Source organism: Amblyraja radiata, chromosome 20, assembly GCF_010909765.2.
Source record: "Amblyraja radiata isolate CabotCenter1 chromosome 20, sAmbRad1.1.pri, whole genome shotgun sequence".
NCBI classification, from domain to species: domain Eukaryota; kingdom Metazoa; phylum Chordata; class Chondrichthyes; order Rajiformes; family Rajidae; genus Amblyraja; species Amblyraja radiata.
Window position 1 is genome coordinate 17,698,720 of NC_045975.1, and position 23,134 is coordinate 17,721,853.

The window sequence follows — 23,134 nt, forward strand, 5'->3', positions numbered from 1 at the left end:
CAGATTGGACAAACTAATTAGGAAGGCCGGCTCAGTGGTCGGGGCTGAGCAACGAACGGTCCAGCAGGTGGCAGAGGCCAGAACTTTAAATAAACTTGGTTCCATAATGACAAACCCCACTCACCCACTCCATGCCCTGAAGGTGATCAAGAGCAGTATCTTCAGCAAGAGGCTGATTGCACCAATGTGCAAAACGGAGAGATACAGGAAGTCCTGTTTACCAGCTGCAATAAGACTTTTTAATGAGCACAAATAACTGCACTTTTTTTTTTTTTTTTTTTTTTTTTTTTTTTTTTTTTTTTTTTTTTTTTTAAATTAATTGTATTTTAACTTGTATTTTAACGTATTTTAACTTGTTATGTATGAAAGCGTGGTGTTATGTTATGTTTGTCTTGAAGCTGTCGTGGCAAATAATTTCCTGAAAAGGATTATTAAAGGAATATTCTATTCTTCTGTATAGGAAATTCAGAAGAAACCATTGAGTGGAAATCACTGCCAAATTAATTGAATGTCTACACTGAGAGAAATTAAACAATCATTCAAGGAAGAAAAGAATAAAGGGATAAATGGATAGGTGAGGAAAGATGGGAGGAAGGTCAAGTATATTGCTTATTTCTGCACTGTATCCTTTATGTAGGTCAATGTAATAGAGATAAACAACTGGTTGTCTATAAAACACAAGAAAACAAAAGTGATAGGTAGATGTAGATCATAGATTTTGAAGTGCATTGACTCCTGAGTATTTACAAAGTGATTTGCAACATAATACATTGCAATTCAACATCTATATATTATGAGCTTAATGTATATTTAATCTTTTTTTTAATACAACATTCATTGTAAGGGTTTGATCTGTAATAGGAATGTGATTACATTGCCTAGTTATGATGATTACTGATAGCCTAGTTTCTGAAGAGTGCACGAGTGCATTCTAGCGTAGTCTCTTATTTTCCATTAGGGCCATATTTATAATCAGGTTGTAATTGATGAGTAAACGAGGATATTTATCTCCAGCCATATGCATTCCTTCCAAACTTGTACATTGACCTTCTATGCACCCGTTCCAAATTTCCAGTTTTGTAATAATGCCTGAAAAGCAAAATAAAATGAAGTGATCTGTCAACAATTATTTCCCTCTGTAAAATGTGACAATCAGGTATTATTGGCAATAATAAACTACCAGTATTCAGGATTGGTCCATGAGTGATTCTATAATTGCAAAAGATTTGCAGCATGCAAAAGATTAACACATATAAACCGGATTTCCATAACCTTTCTTGCACTTATTTTTATTTATGCTCTGGAACTTGCACCTTCCCAAACAGAAAAAACCTTTAGCGGTTTTTTCTATTGTATCTAATTCATAGAGTCATTGAGTCTTACAGTGTGGAAACAGGCCGTTTAGCCCAACTAACCCAAACTGGCCAACATGTCCCATCTGCACTAGTCCCACCTGCCTGCATTTGGCTCATGTCCTCCTAAACTTCTCCTATCCATGAACCTGTCTAAATGTTTCTTAAACATCCCAATAGTACCTGCCTTATTGACCTCCTCCGGCAGCTCGTTCCATACACCCACCTTTCTTTGTGTGAAAATGTTACTCCTCGGGTTCCTATTACATCTTCCTCCCGTCATCTTAAACCTATGTCCTCTGGTTTTCAAAACTACCCTAGATATTTCAGATATTTCTCCCAGCAGTGATGAAGGAACGACAATGTATTTCTATGTCAGGTTTGTTTGTATCTTGGAAGGAAACCAGCTGTTGAACTCTCTAGTGCCCTTGTCCATTGGTGGAAGAGACCCAGATTGGGGTGATCCAGACTAGTAGCTGCAATGCATTTTGTAGACATCTCATGCTGCAGCCACAGTAGTGTAGAGATTTAATGGTAAGGGTGGCACAAGCCCTTCGGCCCACCGATACTGCACCGACCAGCGATCCCCGTACTCCAGTGCTATCCTACACACTGGAGACAATTTAGAATTTTACCGAAGCCAATTAACCTACAATCCTGTACATCTTTGGAATGTGTTAGGAAACTGCAGCACCTGGAGAAAACTCATGAGGACACAGGGAGAACATACAGTTTTTTCTGGGATATGTTTCTTGTAATGTAAACTGAACAGTGCCTTGCAAAATCCTTCCCTATTATAACTAGATTGTACATAATTAAAAGTGCCTAATTGTGAAATAAAAATAATTCCAATTTACCAAATCACATTTCTGTTTGGAAGTTCAGCCTGATACACAGATTGCTAAAATAGCACAATGTTACCTCAATGTTCTGCTTAGTTTCTCATAGGTCATGTGCTCATTATTTTTCCTTTGTCCCCAGAGCTTAGCCAGAGAATCGGACTTCGCAACTTTGAATATTCCTTCTCCTCTGTCTTCTCATTCCAAAATGCTGCTGTTTTTCTTAGGAGAGTGGAGAAGATCGCGAATAAATTCCCAAAGGTACTCTCTTTGCAAACCTTCAGGAGAAAGCAAAAATTTCACTTACTCATATATCTGAAGAAGGGTCTCAACCCAAAACGTAACCCATTCCTTCTCTCCAGAGATGCTGCCTGACCTGCTGAGTTACTCCAGTATTTGTGTCTACCTTATATATCTTATGTTATGCATGTTACAAAAAAAAAAATCTTCCCACTCCAGTTACCTCCCACACTCCAAAGACGTAAGGGTTTGGAAGTTAATTGGCTTTGGTAAAATTGTAAATTATCTTTAGTATGTGTAGAATAGTGCTAGTGTCCGGGGATCGCTGGTCGGCGCAGACTCAGTGGCCGAAGGGCCTGTTTCCGCGCTGTATCTCTAAACTAAACTAAACTAAACTAAACTAAAAACTCAATTTTAGATAACATGCATCACATTTCAATGCTTGATGTGCTGTGCTCTGAAGAATAATTGCCCAAATAATACCAACTGAGAGCCACCGCCTACAGCACCGCCCCTGGAGCCCCCTCCTCCAAATACAGTGTACTGGGCTCCATCACCATGATCTAGGCAGCAGCATGGCCTCCATTGCTGCACTTAGGGAACCATATGAATGTATTGCCATATATGGCAATATATGTGCGGCCATATTAACGTATTCCCATGCACATCATTGTGAAACGTGGGAAACTAGAGCATCCAGGTGAAACCCACAAGCTGAACATGCAAAGTCCTCACAGACAGCAGCATAGAGTCGGGACTGAACTTGATTGCTGGATCTGTGAAGCAGAAGCTCTACTAGCTACCTCCCTAAGAATTTGAAACTGAGCATCAGCTTGGCACACCACATGGAAGTTTCCTGCGAAGAAGTGACCCAGCCTGCATTCAACATCTCCAGTGTCGAGGAGGCCACATTGTGTGCACCTGGGAACAGTTTGCATTCCTGATCCTCAAGAAGGAATTGTAAATAGCTTGTTCTATGCTCCCCCCAGTCTAGTTTCAGTCAATAAAATACTGAATCTAGCACTTGAGCAACTAAACTTTATTTTGGATAACACAACAACAGTTCCCTATACAATACCTAACAAGGTTCGATCCTTGTATCTGCTTGGCCAAGCCCTTCCAGCCTCGTGCAAGCAGAGACACTCCAAAAGGTCGTGCAGTCCCAAGCGTTCTTGCAGAAGATTGACATCGGACCTCGTGGGAGCTACCTTTTATAGGTCCCCGAACCTTGAGGGGCCGAACCACATGTGGGTGGTCTATTTATAAACCAATCAAACATATTGATAATAACAGTACATAATTGACAGTTCCCTAACCCAATAATACAAACTGGAATGCATTGTATTTGAAAGAAGCTTCTAGAAGGAAGCCAACACAGATGAACAGTGCAACATGTGCCCTGGGATTCAAACAGTTCCTCCAAGGCTCAACATTTCAACCAATCAACAATTAACAGGGCACTTGTTTTGCAACATTATTTATACTATTTGCAATGCCTTTGCAGCAATCCAATCGGAATGATGCATTTAAGATTCATTTGCAAAACTACTATACATTTTATCAAGTTAGGAGAAACAAAGATAACACCTGGATCCTTCACCATCCTGCATATCAGTCTGAGCCTTGGCTGGCTGGCGCCATCCAAAGCCTGTAAATTTCAGCTGACAATGGTTAAGCAATTCTGACAAGGGATCCTCCATTTCATGGTGTCTTTAATTTGGTCAGTGTTAACAGAATGAGTTTGAAGAGCCGTGCTGCATCGCCCTTAGTAGCAAAATGGAGATGCTAATGGAAAGGGAATGGATGGTAAATAAGGAAGAGCAAACCAGGGAGTCACAGAAGGATTGGTCCCTTCAAAATTCTTAAAGGGGAGATGAAGAGAAATCTGTCTGATGGTGGAATGTTCTTAAAGGTGGCAGAAGTTATAGAGATGAATACATGACAATATACTGTTCAAGAATATTAAAATTATAAACTACAAGTCCTTGTGATTTAGTTCCTGCACTCAACCCGAGTCAGAGGTTCCTAGCCAAGCAACACAGTTAACATTACAATTGCTCCGTACTTAATATTCTACAGATTTCTGCTGCAAAATTCTCAATGGCATTTGTCAATCCAACATGCTCTTTTCAAGCAGGAGGTGATGCATAATTCATGTATGAAATGGAACTCTGCCACTTTGTGAGCATGTTAGGGAAGGGTGCTTTTTCACATTGTTGTACAAGATAATGTGATCCAAAGGTATGAATTAGCTTTCATATAAATTAAACATACACGGATATCACCGATAATAATAATTACATGCACATGTAAGATTACGTTCAGGAGAATATAAATGACTAAAGGTCACGTTGCAATTCTCTGCCTGGAGAACATCACTAGAGAGCCCCTTTTCTATTACTAGTTTTATTTTAACTCTCCTCTCTTTCACCACAATAATATCTCATCATGTTATTCATTTAATGAGATTATAATAATGAGAAGGCCTCCCACACATCTTGACAAAACTTTATTTTGCGTAAGTAGTCAGCCAAATCATTCACCTGAGCTCAATTATGGAGGGCCAAGACTCTTCCATTGATGGCTTTTCATCGGCCTTCCGGAAATGTACCTTCAATAATTAATCCGTAGGAGGACTGACGAGATATTAATGAAACTTTGATAAGGAAAGCTTAAGGACAAATCTTTATCAATTAAGTGTTTCTACCAGGTATAGAAAATGGACTTATCCAGACTGTGAATAGAAACTCACTCAGGAGGCAAAAGTTAATTAAGAATTAACCATTTCCATGTATCAGTAACGTGCCAGCATGAAAATGTATGAAGATTAAATATGGGGCTGTTCAGCAATGAATGTATCAGTGTATCAGTTGCATACTTCCTCATCACTGCCTCTTCATGTATTTCCCCCTCCAATGCCTGCAGCCATTTCTCTGTTGGCATTATCACCACATTGTAAACAGCATTCCTGCACTTCTTGTTCCTCCAGGTCTTTTAAATATCATGACTCATCCTGTTCGGCAGACATTTCAATGAATGCTGCCCCTCTGGAATTGTGCCATCCATAATTTAATTTTAAATTTAATTTTAAATTACAGCTTTGTCTTCTGTTCTCTCTGACTACATGAATATGTCACCACATTCTTTGCGTGGTTAAGCATGAAGCCTTCATATTTTATAGCTACCATATTGCATGCATCCTCCGTTTACAGAACAGGCTTAAATATATTTTAAATAAGATGAAATGGTCACAGATATAATCTATTAATATATAGTAGAGTGGGTACAGAATCCAGCTCTGTAGCACTGGCTGTTTGAGCTCAGAGGGTGCCAAATTAATTCTAATTTGCACCACTCTGCAGGCTGAGCCAGTCATCATGTTAGGAAATGTGTTAGCGTGTGCAATGTTAACACCTGCTGGAAGAACACAGACTAGTCAGGCCATATCAACAATCAGTCGGCAATGTCACTTTCATGCCAGTACTGCCAAACTGGTGCTTGATGCTCATGCTAATGAGAGCTTGGTTTGGGAACAACTCTGCCCAAGATCGTAAGAAATTGCAGAGTTGTAGATATAGCCCAGACCGTCACATAGACTAGACATCCCACCATTGACCCCATCTGCACCTCACACTGCCTCGGAAAAGCAGCCAACATAATCAAAGACTTGCTCCTCCCCAGTCATTCCTTCTTCTCCCTGCTCCCGTCTGACAGAAGGTGCAGAAGCTTGAAAGCACGCACCACTAGACTCAGGAACAGCTTCTTTCCCACTGTTATCAGGCTTCTGAACAGTCCTACCATAAGCTAGGGTACTGTCCGATTCACCTCTACCCCATTGTAATTTGTCCATGGAACTGATGTAGCTGAAAGCTGAGGAATGTATTCTGCACTCTGTATCTTCCTCTTTGCTCTATCTATACATGTGTCTGACGATTGTATTTATGTATAATATTATCTGATCTGTTTGGATAGCATGCAAAACAAATCTTTTCACTGTACCTCGGTACACGTGACAATAATAAACCTAAACCTAAATCTAAATGTGTTCAGATGGACGCGATTGGGAGGAGGAAGAATCCCACAAAGTCTATTAAAATGGCTCATCAATAACTTGTTTGGTTTCTCACTGATTTCTACTGACTGTTGCTGTAATTTAACAATGGTTTACTGGTTTCTGCAGGGACTAGTACCCAAAGTTTGCCTTCAAGCCGCCTGGAATAACCAGTTCATCTAAAGCATGCTGCATTTGTGGGGATTCATGTGGTACTTGGCATTGCCGAGAGAATGAGTCGTTGCATGCAGGGCAGGGCTGGCAGCTAGAAGAGGCAGGAGGAGGGAGAACAAAACTCAGCAGCAGGCCAGTGCTTCACAGACAATAACTTGCCAATGTGAATCGTAGTGAGAAACAGTGGATCAGGCATCTCTGCTTAGTAAAGCTCAGAAAACAATGAAGGTCATATGCACACACATATGCCCTCCTCACTGCACCCCGTTACCATTCCTAATCATATTGACCTAAGGGGCCAGGTATATTTCATATCATTCTTGGTCGATTAAGCTGGCAGAACTAAATTAACTTCAGGTAGGTGCTTTTTCCAAACTTAATTTTAATTGACATTAATGTTTTTTATTTAATTTGCATATCTCAAAGGTGATTTTAAGTGATTTTATAAAAATTGTTAATTATGTTTCAGATGCTTTCAAGAAGTATGAGTCACCAGAAAATAATCAAGAAATCCGTGAGCAAGGCCTTTCTGCTGCGTGCAGTTTGGTTGTCACTCGGGTCCACTTTACGTCAAAGAATGATGGCTGGCCAGATTTAGGAGCCAAGCAACTGCAAAAGTCATCCCACCAGAGGCAAACAATGAGCAAGGTTGGGGTCAACCATGATCTGGAGGAGGCTGAGATTGAGTAGGGATATCTTCACTAAAATTTGTCAAATCCAATTTCGGAAAAGGTAAATAGGGTGAAAGGTTACCGTGGATAGGAGGCAGAAATGGAGAGCTGAGGTTCTAGTGAGACCAGTCCTGGTGGAGTAGGCACTAGAGGCCAAGTATACATTCCTGCTCCTGATTCTAGTTCACATGTAATTGCTCATCAACCTCTGGACAGGGCAAGAGCTGATTTGTCACCATGGCCACATCACTGTGTCTCTATGTGTCTCAATCTCCTACAGGCTTGAGCTAGTGATATTTTTAACCTATCAAAGTTTGCCTTCCACTATTGCAAAGACAGAACACTTTCTGTTCCAGAAAGCTGAATACATCTTCTTGCATATATTACAGGGCAGATATCCAAGGGCAAAACCAATCACAAAATGCATTTGGTCCTATTGCATACATGTACACAGCACATGCAAAGCACCTTTAACATTGGTGCCTTAACATCAGAGAGCACTTATTTGTTGACCAAGTGACCAAGTGACCAACAGGACAACGGAGGCCTCCTCAATTATAAGAGAAAGGAGCACTCCTAGCCTCTCCAGTGCTGGGAGTCTGCCACTGAAAATAATCATCAAATTGTCAGTTGCCATTCAATCAATTACCTCAGCACGTTCTGGCTGAGGCCTTCTTTCTTTGTGGCCCAGCCCTGAATTATCCAAAGCTTTGCCCACATCTTCATATCTGAATTCACAATACATGGTCCATTGGAGGTTGTGGTGCCGTTTTAATATCCATCCAGTCTCTCCCATCTTGGTTACTCTTCAAAATCTACTACTCGTTCCTTGAATTATCATTGAGAACCCTTTCATTAGGGCAAGCGATACTGGCTGTAAATGCATACTAATTCAGGGCAACTGCATTGAAAGCTAAAGATTTCATGTTCATAAGTTCTAGGAGCAGAATTAGGCCATTCGGCCCATCAAGTCTACTTCGCTTTTCAATCATGGATGATCTATCTTTCACTCTCAACCCCATTCTTATGCCTTCTCCCATAACCCCTGACACGATATGATACGATAGAACTTTATTTATCCCAGGAGGGAAATTGATCTGTCAACAGTCATAAAAACACAAAATACATGAAACACTGTTGGCTGGCTGCTGTGTGCACAGTGCCTGAACCAGAAACAGTAAGTTTTTTTTTTTTAAATGGCCCCTTAATAATTTTTACAGTCTTACTAATCAAGAATCTGTCAATCTCTGCATTAAAAATATCCATTGACTTGACCTCCACAGCCGTCTGTCACAGACATTTATGACACAGACATACAGAACTACGATCTCATGACGCCTAGCAAGGTCCCCTGTGCAGCAACATATTACTGTACCACTAAGGAACCTCTCAGCCACTTTGTCCTTTGCTCACATTGTTTCCAGGAAGTGCACAAGAGCCAAGAGCGCAGCAATTATTACCCATCCCTAATCACCGTTTGTGAAAGTGATGGTCAGATGCAATTTTGAACCACTGTCTTCTTTGTTGGGAAGGTACTCCCCCAATCCTGTTGGCGGACAGTGATGATGATGGAACTATGATGTCTTTTCAATTCAGGATGGTGGGAAGAATCAGTCCGAATTCTTTTTGTTCAATTAATTTCATCAGAGCAAAGTGATTAATCATCTTTATGTTGGGCAATTTTGGTGAGTGATGATCTTGTTTAGTGACGAAGTATAGCTACTCAGGTTCTAAGTAACTAGGAAGATATAATCATGTCACCAATCCATTATACAGTTTATTATTACACCCACGCAATTAAAATAAATACCTGTGTGGAACAATTCCTTGTTTTTCCAACTCCTCTTGAGAGGGTGGTAGACTAACCTGTTGAACGTGTTTTCCATATACAAAGTCAGATAGATGATTGTAATGATGCCAACATCTGACCTAATCGGCGCTATTCAAAGTATGCCAGCAGAAACAATTGTCAACAATAGCATATACCCACTGCCTAAATATTACTATCTGATTTCAGTTATTAATATTAAAGCAAAAGAGTAGCTATGTTATTATTTTTGATGTTCTTGAATAAAAAAAACTTCAAATAAATAACACTAATATAGGTCGTATTCTAGATAGTGAAAATGTTTATCAATAATTACAGCAGTGTCTTGACTGCAAAATCTGCCCCCAGACAACCTGGTGATCAATCAGGATACACCCAGAATGCTAATGCCCCTGTCAAACTTAGGAAACCTGAACGGAAACCTCTGGAGACTTTGCGCCCCACCCAAGGTTTCTGTGCGGTTCCCGGAGGTTCCCGGTGGTTTTTGTCAGTCTCCCTACCTGCTTCCACTGCCTGCAACCTCCGGCAACCACCTGCAACCTCCGGGAACCGCACGGAGACCATGGGTGGGGCGCAAAGTCTCCAGAGATTTCCGTTCAGGTTTCCTAAGTGGGACAGGGGCATTACTCACCATCCGTTGCACTTGGAGAATTGCTGCATCTTGGATTTTTTTAATGATGTTGTGAACTTTTTCCCCAGCTCAAAGTGCCTTAGAATGGATAAAAGATGTCAGTGCAATATTTATTAAGTTTATCTTAATCACTGTTAAACTTTATATTTTCTCCTCCAAGTACTTTCCAAAATATTTCATTGGCTTCACCCTGATATAACATGTAGACCGCGGCACTCAATCACCCAGTGGAAACCAATGTTTTCTAAATTCAGGCACTCCAATACTCAGTTACCTTTGTCCCAGGTGAGAATATTAACAAATCAGATCTTTGATTCCATCCTTAATTTGTTTTAAAAGCTTATAATGTAAGGGTCACAAATTACATTTATTTAGATATTTTCTTGTGTAGTAATAGAGTCATTGGGTCCCATAGAACAGAAATAGAACCTTTGGACCACTGGATCTGGCTGACCATCTATACTGATCCATCTATACTGATCCCATTGGCCAGAACCCAGCTTTCTCTGCCTCATAGTGTTTCAAGTGTCTATCAACATTCATCTTAATTATTGTTACAGTACTTGTCTCCACTTCTTACTTGAGGTGCTGGTGATGTATTCTCCCCACATTCTCTTCGTCTCCTCCCAGATTCTAACATTCATCTACACATAAAGAGCAATCTACAGAAGCCAAATTAATCTACCAATGTGAATACCTTTGGGATTTGAAAAGAAATTGTAAATCTATGGCGAACGTGGAAACTCTACACAGACAACAGCTGCAGTCAGATCTAAACCCAGGTATCTAGCACTGCGAGACTGTTTATATTTCAGATTACCTTCAACTCTGTGGTTTAATTCTCTCTCGTATTTTTTTCAATAAACAAACCTTCACTATCCTCTCTCAGCACCATCAACTTCACAACCTCCACCATAGCACAGACATACTATTTTTTCCCTCTCCATCCCTTCCTCTTCTCCACAATTTAGAACAAGCTGGATTTCTAACATTTCCTAGTTCTAATGAAAGGTTATTGGATCTATAACTTTAAATATGTTTCTCTCTGTACAGATACTGCTTCTTCTGCTGAGCAATTCCAGCAGTTTTTGTTTTTATTTAATACTAGACCAAGTAGGACCCGTTGGGTCCCATTCCCCCAACGCAATATTCTACCACTCACCCGTTCTCCCAACCTGTTCCGCCAACGCAATATCCCACCTCTCACTCATAGCCCCTAACTGCGCAGAGGCGGCTAATTTCCCCTCATCCCCCAGCCTTCCCTCCACTTCCTCTTCACCCTCCTTCTTCTTTCCCCTCTCCTCCTCCCCTCCCCCACTCCCGCACCTCTCCTTTCCCCTACACTCAGTCACTCCCTCCCTCCCTCCATAACACCTCTTCTCTCCATACTTCTTCCCCTCTCCCTACCCCCCTCCTCTCCCTCTATCTGCAGCCGCGGGAGGGGGGAGGGAGAGGGAGGGAGAGGGAGAGGGTTCACTTAGGGCCCTGGGCTGTGGTTGTAGCCGGTGGGATGTCTGGAGGCTGCTCCCCATGGGGAGGCCTCTTCCATTCCCTCCCCACTGTGTCCAGAATTTTCTAAGCTATCGTGTACCGCAGTGTCAAAAAGTGACTGACTGACTTTCTGCTATTTTAAAATGCTGCAAGCGCAGGGAGACTTTCAGTTATCCGTGCGTGTGGATTTAAAAATAACTGAAAGTCACTTTTTGATGCTGCGGTCTGAAACCGAGGGAGGGGGAGGGAGGAGTGCGGCTCGGGGCCCAGTCTGTGTCTGTGTCCAGCATGCTTTTATCGGGGACAGTGAGTTTTTTTAAATGTAAATGAGATCCCATTGTGACGTCATACGCTGCTAACGGCAAGTGGTGGCGTGTTTTAAATTATTTTAAGTTAAAAATGTGAATAACTTGTAAAATATAACATAAATGTGAAGGAAACTTGATACACCACACCACAGGACAATGGTGAGTAAGGTGGTCCAATTTTTTAAGCTATCGTGTACCGTTTTGGCGTAATTCAGGACATCACAGACACATAAACACACAGACAGTGATAGAAACAAACAAGATGAGTTTTAGTAATATATAGATGTTCAGCATTTTACATGTTCAGCACGTACAATTTCATATTTTTGAGTAGCTTATAATATATCGCAGGTGCTGTTTTCAAGGGTTTGCTGTGCATAGATTGTGCAATTTTATTTCTCTATGAGACACAGAGATTGCACCACATGCCAATGCAATGGCTATGAGACATGAGAGGGTCATAAATGTACAAGTTCTCATTTTTAGCCTCTGTATCATTTCATTTGAAGGACAACATTGTTTTTGGAAAGTCTAGATAGGCTGATATTCAAAAAGACTGACCAGGTTTTCTGAAGCATCCTTAATCTGGAGAAACATCCAAAAACTCTGAGACAATAGGTTAAAATACAAATGTCAATTCAAGGAAGAAAAAAAATTACAATGAGGAAAAACGTTGTCAAGTTGGAAGAGCACAGAGAAGATTTATGTGGATATTGTCAGGACTCAATGGTCTGAGCTAAAGGGAGAGGTTGAGTAAGTTGGGACTCTATTCCTTGCAGCACAGGATGATGAGGAGTGATCTTATAGAGGTAGATGCACAGAGTCTTTTGCCCAGAGTAGGGGAATCCAGAACCGGAAGTCATAGGTTTAAGGTGAAGGGGGAAAGATTGAATAGGAATCTGAGGGGTAACTTTTTCACACAAAGGGTAGTGGGTGTAAAGAACGAGCTGCCAGAGGAGGTAGTTAAGGTAGGGACTAAGTGCAACGTTTAAGAAACAATTAGACAGGTACATGGTTAGTACAGGTTTGCAGGGATAAGGGCCATGCGCAGGCAAGTGTAGGGCTGCCAACTCTCACGCATTGAGCGTGAAACTCATGCATTTTGCCCAATTCTCACGCTCTCATACTGATCACAAATTTATCATGCTCTGTTGTGAGAAATTCTGTGATCAACGAGAATTTCAAAACTAATATCAACTGCATGGGCCGCGGGTGTTGGAGAGCCGGGGCGGTGGGAGGGATGGAAGTAGAAACAGCGGCGGGGACAGATGCGGACGAGGAGCCAGGGCTGGCGAGTGTTTGCCGGGCCGGCAAGTGTTTGCCGGGCTGGCGAGTCGCTCGCTGCAGCTCTGGCCATGGAGCAGCCTCAGTACAAGAGTCCCGGCCGTCGGAGGCGTCGGAAGCGTTGCGCCACTGCCATGAGAGTCTCTGTGCCGAATTCGCCCTGGTGACCAGCATGGATCAGGCTGCGGCTCGGTGCATCCTGGAGGACAACCAGTGGCTGCTGGAAGTAGGTATCAAGCACTGGGTAGAAGCGGTGGAAGATAGTGGCCTTCAAATGGAGGTGGTTGGAGAAAGCATCCTGCTTGCCTGCTAGATTTTCACTTACTGTAACTGCAGGAAAAATGTTCCCGATATAGGGGGAGTTCAGAACCAGGGGGTTACAGTTTAAGAACAAAGTGTAGGCCCGTTAGGACTGAGATGAGGACCAGCTTTCTTCACCCAGAAAGTTGTGAATCTGTGAAATTCTCTGCCCCAGAAATCAGTGGAGGCCAATTCACTGGATGTTTTCAAGAGCGAGTTACATTAAGCTCTTGGGGCTAGCAAAATCAAGGGATATGGGGAAAAAACAGGAAAGAGGTACTGATTTTAGATGAACAACCATGATCATATTGAATGGCAGTGCTGGCTCGACGGGCCGAATGGCCTATTCCTGAACCTCTTTCCCATGTTTCTATGCTTGAGTATATGGCAATAAAACTCGACCACTTGATTTTGAAGCATTCATGCATGGTGGAGGTATAATGTAGTCATAGAGTGATACAGTGTGAAAACAGGCCCTTCGGCGCAACTTGCCCACACCCGCCAACATTTCCCAGCTACACTACATGCTTTTGGTCTATATCCCTCCAAACCTGTCCTATCCATGTATCAGTCTAACTGTTTCTTAAATGTTGGGATAGTCCCTGCCTCATCTACCTCCTCTGGCAGCTTGTTCCATACACCCACCACCCTTTGTGTGGAAAAAGTTACCCCTTAAAAAGTTACCTCTTTAAAATACTTTAAACAAAAAACATTGAAATCGTACTTCCACAATGCACTAAAACATGATTTTAATACATCACATTTCAAAAAGTTCCTACTGTGGGAGGGGACACACCAGGTTTCTCCACTCCCTCAACTATTATATTTGTTTACCTCACTGACTATTTCTAAACCCCCCCCCCCCCCCCAATTTTTTTGACAGGTTGAATAGAAATGTCCCCAATCTCGTTGTTTTATTAATTGAACACGTAGACGAACATCCTCAAGGAGTGTAATCAGATGGAAACTGATTCAAATGCGATGTTTAAGAGTTTGTTCAAAGGAGGGGCATATTTTAAGGAGTGACAGAGATACTTGCAGGGGACTGTGTGAGGAGGTTATTATTTGTCTTTAGTTTTAACTTGAACCAGGACATCTGAAGATTCAAAGTTTAATATAGTAATTGTGCTGATACTGACTCCAACCAACCACGTAATGAATATCATCCATTCCGGAGGTTTTATTTTCTGATGCCATTTAAACTTCACTTGGATTTCAATCACTTCAATGTAAAAGTAATCGGGAATCGGGAGCATGGGAACAAAAATGTGTCCTCGCTACATATTAACTTTATGCATGTTGGTAGGTGCAATCGAAACAAAGATCTTTTTATCATTGTTGTGTTATGAATACCACAGAAAATATTATGTACTCTCAAGATCACATTTAAGTAAATAATATTGCTTAAATATATAGTTATTGGACTTTGCATTTCGGAAAAGTCCCAACTGAGAGGAAGACAGCAAAATACTGAAAATATTGGGGGTAAAAATGACTTCAGGACAGTTTGTTAGGAAAATGAAGGAAAAGGTAACAGAATACATACAGCTGAGTGAATATACTTTTATGGATGAGAAATTGTGTTCAACCAAATGATTACTTCTTTGACAAAGTAACTAGCATGTTAGATAACACAGAAGCCAATGGATGTAGCAAATTTTGTTATACAAAATTTGGTCCGTGAAGTACCCCATAAAAGATTACCGCATTAGATAAGCACCTGTGGACTTGAACATAAAAGGTTAAGTCCAGGGGGTCAGATATGGGGCTTTATGTGTGGGCCAGATATATTGTCAGTGCAGAGGGGCTAGGAGCAAGGCCAAGTGTGCATCCAGATGGCGCCTGCCAGTGGCGACTTTTTGCTAACAGCCAAACAGACGATTACTTACAGCAACAAGCAACTTACCTGGATCGGAAAAACGGCAGAAATCGGCGCCATAACGTACAAGCTGCTAGTGCATCTGAAAGCACTAGCGATTTCGCGATCTCCCGCAGCCTCCGACTGCAAGCGTTCCCTAGACCGTATCTGGTACAGTACCTGGAAACAAAGGGGAAGCCTGCATTGTGTCCGGAAACGTGGCAGACGGGCAGGACTTCAGGTCAGGCTGAAGCGCAGGGGACTTCGGCCCCCTCTCCCTACTATCCTACTGGCCAACATACAGTCCCTTGAAAATAAAGTGGAGGACTTAAGGGCACGACTGCTATATCAAACGGAGCTGAGGGAATGCTCTGTGTTCTGTTTCACAGAGACATGGCTCACCCCCAGTTCCCCAGACTGAGCGGTCCAGCCAGAGGAATAACTCCAGGACTGTTTGGAGTCTGTAGACTGGGCAATGTTCAGGGACTCGGCAACGGACCTGAACGAATACGCCACAGTCGTTACAGACTTCATAAAGAAATGTGTGGAGGACTGCATCCCTACAAAAACCTTCCGAGTGTTTCCCAATCAGAAGCCTTGGATGAACTTTGAGATCCGGTGTCTGATCTCCTGAAGACCAGACACCGGGCATTCGTGTCTGATGATACAGTGGTCTACAAGAAGTCCAGATACGACCTTGGTAAGGCCATCAAAAAGGCCAAAAGGAACGTCTGCTCCAAGCTGGAGGATGAGACAGATGTTCGGCAGCTTTGGCGGGGCCTGAATTCAATCACCTCTTACAAGGCGAAATCAGGAAGTAGCTCGAATGTTGGCGTAGCATCACTCCCTGACGAGCTCAATGCGTTTTACGCGCGCTTTGATAAGGAGAACAATGATGTGCCTTCTCGAGCCCCCTTTCGCTGTGATGGTATTTCAGTCACATTCACAGAGGCCTGCGTCAGAAAATCCTTCAGAGGAGTGAACCCTCGAAAAGCGCCTGGACCTGATGGTATACCCGATCGTGTTCTAAAATCCTGTGCGGACCAACTGGCTGGAGTTTTTACAGACATTTTCAACCTCTCACTTCTGAGGTCTGAGGTTCCCATCTGCTTTAAAAGGACATAATTTAAAGAAGAGCAAGGTGCCCAAGAAGAGCAAGGTGACGTGCCTCAACAACTATCGACCAGTGGCACTTACGTCGGTGGTGATGAAGTGCTTTGAGAGGTTGATCATGCCGCAAATCAACTCCTACCTCGACAAAAATCTGGACCCACTGCAGTTCGCTTACCGCCACAACAGATCAACGGTGGATGCGATCTCGCTGGATCTCCACTCTGCTCTGGACCACTTGGATAACAAAAACTCATATGTCAGGCTGTTATTCATTGAGTACAGCTCGGCATTTAATACAATCATCCCCTCCAAGCTGGTTACCAAACTCGCAGAACTGGGTCTCTGCGCTTCTCTCTGCAATTGTATCCTCGACTTCCTCATTCACAGACCATAGACTGTTCGAATTGGTGGAAAGGTGTCAGCCTCGGGAGAACCTCAAGGCTGCGTGCTCAGCCCCCTGCTGTACTCACTCTATACTCATGACGGCGTAGCTGGTCATAGTGCGAACTCCATCATCAAGTTCGCTGATGACACCACTGTTGTGGGACGTATCACTGATGGGGACGAGTCAGAGTATAGAAGAGAGATCGACCGACTGACCGAATGGTGCCAGCACAATAACCTGGCCCTCAACACCAGCAAAACCAAGGAACTGATTGTGGACTTTGGAAGAGGTAGGATGGGGACCCACAGTCCCATTTATATCAACGGGTCGATGGTGGAAAGGGTCAGGAGCTTCAAATTCCTGGTCGTGCACATCTCTGAAGATCTCTCCTGGTCCGAGAACACTGATGCAATCATAAAGAATGCACATCAGCGCCTCTACTTCCTGAGAAGATTACGGAGAGTCGGTATGTCAAGGAGGACTGCATTGTGGCTTGGTTCGGCAACTTGAGCGCCCAGGAACGGAAAAGACTACAAAAGGTAGTAAACACTGCCCTGTCCATCATCGGCTTTGACCTACCTACCATCGAGGGGATCTATCGCAGTCGCTGCCTCAAAAAGGCTGGCAGCATCATCAAGGACCCACACCATCCTGGCCACACACTCATCTCCCCGCTGCCTTCAGGTAGAAGGTACAGGAGCCTGAAGACTGCAACGTCCAGGTTCAGAAACTGCTTCTTCCCCACAGCCATCAGGCTATTGAACTCAACTCAAACAAAATTATGAACATTAATAGCCCATTATCTGTTTATTTGCACTTTATCTGTTTTATTTATTCATGTGTGTATATATTTATACAATGGTATATGGACACATTGATCTGTTCTGTATTCATGCCTTCTATATTCTGTTGAGCTGAAGCAAAGCAAGAATTTCATTGTCCTATCTGGGACACATGACAATAAACTCTCTTGAATCTTGAATAGAACTAGGTGTGCAGTCAAAGCTGGGACAATGGGAGTGTTCAGCACTGGGAGCCTACGTAGGTAAGCAGCTATGATCAGGGTGGAATAGGGGGCCAGGTGTAAGGCTGGACTCAGGGTCAGGAATGAGAGAAGGTATGCAACTGGAGTCAGGGTCAGGAGTAGTACCAGGTGTGCAGTGAACCCAGGTTGGTCAACATGGGCCAAGTGCTTGATTATAATCTGGTTTCCATACATGAATACACTAAGATCATTCATGTGCTCAGATCATTCATGCACCTGTTGATCAGAGCCTGGCTCTACTGTGGAATGTAATTAGGAATATAATTTTGCCTGACCTTATTCATAGCTAATCCAATTTAAAGCATAAATATTGCATTCAAGTGTAAATTAAAAGACTCACTGCAGTATGCACCAAATTGCATAATTTCAAGCCGAAAAATGCAAAAATGCACCATGCCTCAACTCCTCCTCAATGCCTGCTCCACATAGCTCACAATCTTTCAAAAACAGTTATATCTGCTCTGTAAATACCTCCAGTGCTCTAGCCTCCACAGTTCTCTGGTGTAGCAAATTCCAATGATTCACCACCTACTGTCGGACAAAATTACTACACAGCTCAGTTTTCAATGACTGCCCTCTTATATTGTAACTATTTCCCTCATTCAAGGCTCCCTTCAAGGATCTTGTGCTTCAATAAGATGCCCTCCTTGTTCTTCCAATCTCCAAGGAATACAGCGCCACAGGCGGGACAGCCTATAGCGCCAGAGACCCCGGTTCGATCCTGGCAACGGGTGATATCTGTATGGAATTTGTACATTTTCCCTATGACTGTGTGGGTTTTCTCCAGTTGCTCTGGTTTCCTCCCACACTCCAAAGACGTGCAGGTTTGTAGGTTAATTACCACTCTTCCCGGCCCCACAGCAGAAGCGTCCACGTGGCGGGGCTGGAAACTAGAAGTATCCTGGGCTAACTCTGCTACCACAATCATCTACTGCAACAAGTGATGGCTTCCACTGATTGTTGCCGGAACCTTGCGCCCTTTTCAGGACGGACGATGACAGCGAGGCCAACATTTGTAACAAGATGGACACGAAAAGAAGACCACTCTTCCCAAAGCTGTGATCTTTTCAACAACAATATAATTAGTCTAGGTGACTCAATCCTATCTATTCCCGGAACCGTCATTGCACATTTGTTGCCAATGACTATAATTGGCAGCTGGACCCAGTCACTGCCAGCTCTCCAGCTGTTCATCTAATCCAGTACTTGGAGGGTCCCTCCTGAATAGGTGTGTAGCACCACCTTGGTCCAACTCAGTGAAATATAGTACAGGCTATCCAAGTCTGTGGCCTGCTCTATCATGGACTAGCTCACATTGGTGTCCATTTTCATATGTAGGGTGATGTCCTCAATTGACAAACTGCCTTTACATGAATCATCATCATTGCTTTCTTCATTTGTTCCCAACTCTTCATCCTTTAATTCCACCATAAAAGTACAAACCGAGATGGTTCATACCATAGATTTTCCTTTCTGATTCTAAGGTATATCAAACCATTAGCCCATTTGAAGAATTGCACCTTTGAAGGATGTTCCCTTTTCTTCAGCAACTGTAACATCAAGCCCTCTGTATTACGGGAATCTCCAAAAGCAGCTCTGGTGAAGCCTCCTGCTTTTCCAAACGTCCTGTAGACATCCTAACGTTAGCATGTGACCTGTCCCCCCCCCCCCCCCCCCCACTGAACCAGCTTCAAGTTCAAGTTCAAGTTCAAGTGAGTTTATTGTCATGTGTCCCTGTATAGGACAATGAAATTCTTGCTCTGAAATTAAGCTTTCAGAGTTCAATGAAGACCACACTGCTTTTACTTCAGAAGGGAAATTGGTTCATGTGCCATTTGCAACCTGAACATTTACTCAGCCATTAGGTTCCCCCATTTTAAACCACCATGCATCAATTCTCCCATCCTCTTTAGGCAATGTTAGACCAAAATATCCTGTTAAGGTCTACACTATGTCCTCAGTATATTTTAGCAATAACTTATAGTGCCAGTGGTCTATATATATCCCATCCCTCCTTGAGCAACCATATCTCTTTTCTCTTCTCAATTATCACCATATTATCACCTTCACTCTTCTGTGTCCTCTCCCAAGACCTTAATGATATTTTACACCTTCAGGAACAATGCCACATGTTCCACAGATGAGGCAAGTGATGAGCCCAAATTCCCAGGTGTATCTGCTACTCACATTACAAATAAGTGAAACTGTTATTTCACTATTTTTTGATCACTCTAATAAATGAAGTAATAATTTGAAGACATTTTAATTTAGAAAATGGCTCAAAAGTTCAAACCTTTTAACCAGTTGTGATTTGATTAAAACTCCATTGAGAAGAAAAATGTGTTTCTATGACCTGTTGACAATATATCTTCTTCAAAAATAATAACTCAAAATGAACTCAAAAATAATAAGACCTTTGTTTTATGACAGGTTGATTGCATCACTGAGATTCGGTAAAACTTTGCCAAGTGGTTTTCTTGGCATTGATGATACCATGGCAAATTACTGAGTCATAACAGGCAGTAAATACACCAAACATGCCAGCCAGTGAATAAAACTACTTTGTGTGGTACATTATTCATAGAGTAGATCAAATTGGTAGATGGAATGAGGATGCCAAAAGGAAATGAAGGTGGCAGACAAAATTACATATTGAACTTAATGAAATACAATGCTGGGCTAACGTGGAAAGTTACCATATATAAACATTCCCAAAACAAGTCAGGCAGAGACCCGAGTCTTAGTTGGTTTAATGTACAACTGAGACAAAACTGGAAAAAACGTAGAAGATAAAGTGGAAGAAACTTAGAAGATAAAGCAGTTGAATCTGAGATTCAACTTAGAAGATAAAGTGGAAGAAGCCGCAATTAAACACTATCTACTAATAGTCACCAAGAAACGAGCAAATTGAGAACTGGAGAAAAAAGTTCGTTTAATTCTTTGTGGTAACCCTTCTAGGTTATGAGGAAAGTTTAAGCAAATGACACAAATTTTCAGCTGGTAATTTTCTGCTTGAGTGATATTTAAGAGGAATGTACATATATAGAGTATGGAAAAATGTACTGTGGAATAGTACTTTAAAATAAACAGCGAGAGTAAGACATTCATATTTTCTCATGTTTACTTCCACTGCAGAAAGAGGACATTCAGCTCATTGAGCCAGGGCAAATCTCAGAGCAATCCTATTTACTTTCCTGGAACCTATTCCAAAATCAGGCCCTTAGGCCATCAACCACATGTCAACCATCAAGTACCAAGCTATATTGACTCCATTTACCAGCAATTGGTGATTCATGTTTTACCGAACGCCTTCTTGACCACCCTATCTACCTGTGACGCCACTTTCAAGAAACTATGTACCTGCATTCTTAGATCCCTCTGTTGTACAACTCTCCAGAGCCTTGTCATTCCCAGTGAAGGTCTTGCCCTGGTTTGACTTCCCAAATGCAACACCTCACAGTTATCTACGTTTTATTTATTTAGCGAATGCAAAGTCCTTTAGCCAAGCAGTTGCCTCTTGATCTGCTGTATGAAGGGTGACAAGTCCTCCTTTGAGTCTTTGTTGAGGGCATGCTTCAATGATGTGTTGCATTGTTTGCTGCTCTCCACAAGCACACCATGGGGTTGGACTGCTGCCCCATTTGTGAAGGCTGGCCAAGCAGGGGCCATGTCCAGTCCTGAATCTATTCAGCGTCGTCCACTGCTTCCTTGGGAGATTGGTGCCAGGGACCGGTAGGGTGGGGTCTGACACCAGATGTTTATTTGGGACGTCCTTGGACTCCCATTCCCTTTTCCAAGCTGATTGGATGGTGAAATCAGCTGGTGGTGGGTTCTTCCAAATTGGTCGTCTAGATGGAAGTCGAGCAGTGGGTGGGTTGAAGATGTCCATGTGAATTGGCTGATGAGGGGAGTTTTTGGTCTTTTGGAGCATCCTTTGAGTGAGGACTACTCGCCGGATGTGTGGAGGGGCTATGTTGGATAGGACAGGGAGCCAGGGGAGTGGTGTTGAGCGGATTGTTCCTGTGATGATCCTCATTGTTGAGTCCAATTGGGTATCCACATGGTGTGTGTGGGATGACCTGGACCAAACAGGGGCACAATATTCAGCTGAAGAAAATGCAAGGGCTAGTGCTGAAATGCGCAGTGTGGGGGCTGCTGCCCCCCACTTTGAGCCAGCAAGCTTACTGAGGAGATTGTTTCTGGACTTCACCTTAGCTGCTGTTCTTTTAAGATGTTCCTTGAAGGATAGGGTCCTGTCAAGGGTCACTCCGAGGTAGGTTGGAGTGGGGGCATACTTCAGTTTGGTCCTGCTCAGATAGATGTTTGGTTCTCTTGTGGCTTCTGCATTATGGAGGTGTTAAAGTCGTTAAACACGTTAAAGTCCATCAACCATTTCCCCGCCTAATTGCCCAGCTGGTCAAGATCCTCCTGTAGTATTTGATAACCCTTTTTGCTGTCTACAATGCCACCCACTTCAGTGTCATCTGCAAACTTACTAATCATGCCTTCCACATTCTCATCCAAATTGTTGATATAAACCACACACAGCAATGGGCCCAGTGGGGATCCCTAGAGGAACTCCAATAATCACAGGCCTCCTTCTGCATCTTTCCATGAAGTCAATTCTCTATCCAGACAGCTTGCTCTCCCAGGATCCCACAAGATCCAACCTTCCAGAGCAGCCTACCATGCGGAACCTTATTAAATGCCTTGCTGAAGTCCATGTAGACAATGTTTTGCCCTCATCAACTTTTTTGGTTACTTCTCCAAAAAGCTCAAGTGAGATTTTGAAGACATGATCTCTCGTGTACTAACCCATGCTGACTATTCCTCTATCTATCCAAATCCATATACACCTTATCCCTCAGAGTACTCTCCAGTATTTGCCTACCACAAGTGTTAGGCTCACTGGTCTTTAGTTCTCAGTCTTTTCCTTTCAGTCCTTCTCAAATAGAGGCACAACATTAACCACCCTCCAATACTACATGCATGTCTAATGATGATTTATATATCTCAGCCAGGGCAGTTTCTCAGAAACCTGCAATGTCTTCTCTAGCCTCCCAGTGTCCTCAGATATATCTGATCAGGCCCAGGAGATTTACCTACCTTCATACTCCTCAGGATGTCCAGCACCTCCTAAACCTCCTCAGGCCATCTCCATTAATTGACCCAGTTCCCCAGTCGCCATGTCTTTTTCCACGGTAAAAACTGAGGAGAAATACACCTCTCCCTCCATATCCTCTTACATACCCATAAATCTCCTCACCACCAACTCTCCTGCCCCATTCTTCGCTGAAGCTGGGCAATTTCAAAATTCCAGTTTATTTAAAATTCATTGGTTTTGAAAGACTTGGTAAAGGCCACATTTAGATTTGACTCAGTCGATCACTAAACTATAAAATCCAGTACCCAAGCAATAACAAAGGAATTTGGTAGGAGTTTTTATAGGCCAAATCAAACAGCCTTATCATTATCTCACTATTATTCAGATGTCCAAATTAAAAGTGCCATTTCACAGCACGGAGTTATTAAGAGTTCAAATACAATTAAAGTTACAGAAAAGC

The 23,134-nt window shown here is 42.6% G+C and overlaps 1 protein-coding gene across 1 annotated transcript; it reads right to left on the reverse strand.

Moving 5' to 3' along the window:
- Positions 1-539: 539 nt before the first annotated feature.
- Positions 540-8,072, reverse strand: LOC116984396 (ETS-related transcription factor Elf-5-like). Its single transcript, XM_033038552.1, is given in 4 exon segments — positions 540-1,089; positions 2,274-2,469; positions 6,559-6,577; positions 7,977-8,072. Coding segments are annotated over 4 exon segments (396 nt in total). The 3' UTR covers positions 540-1,004.
- Between the last annotated feature and the right edge of the window lie 15,062 nt (positions 8,073-23,134).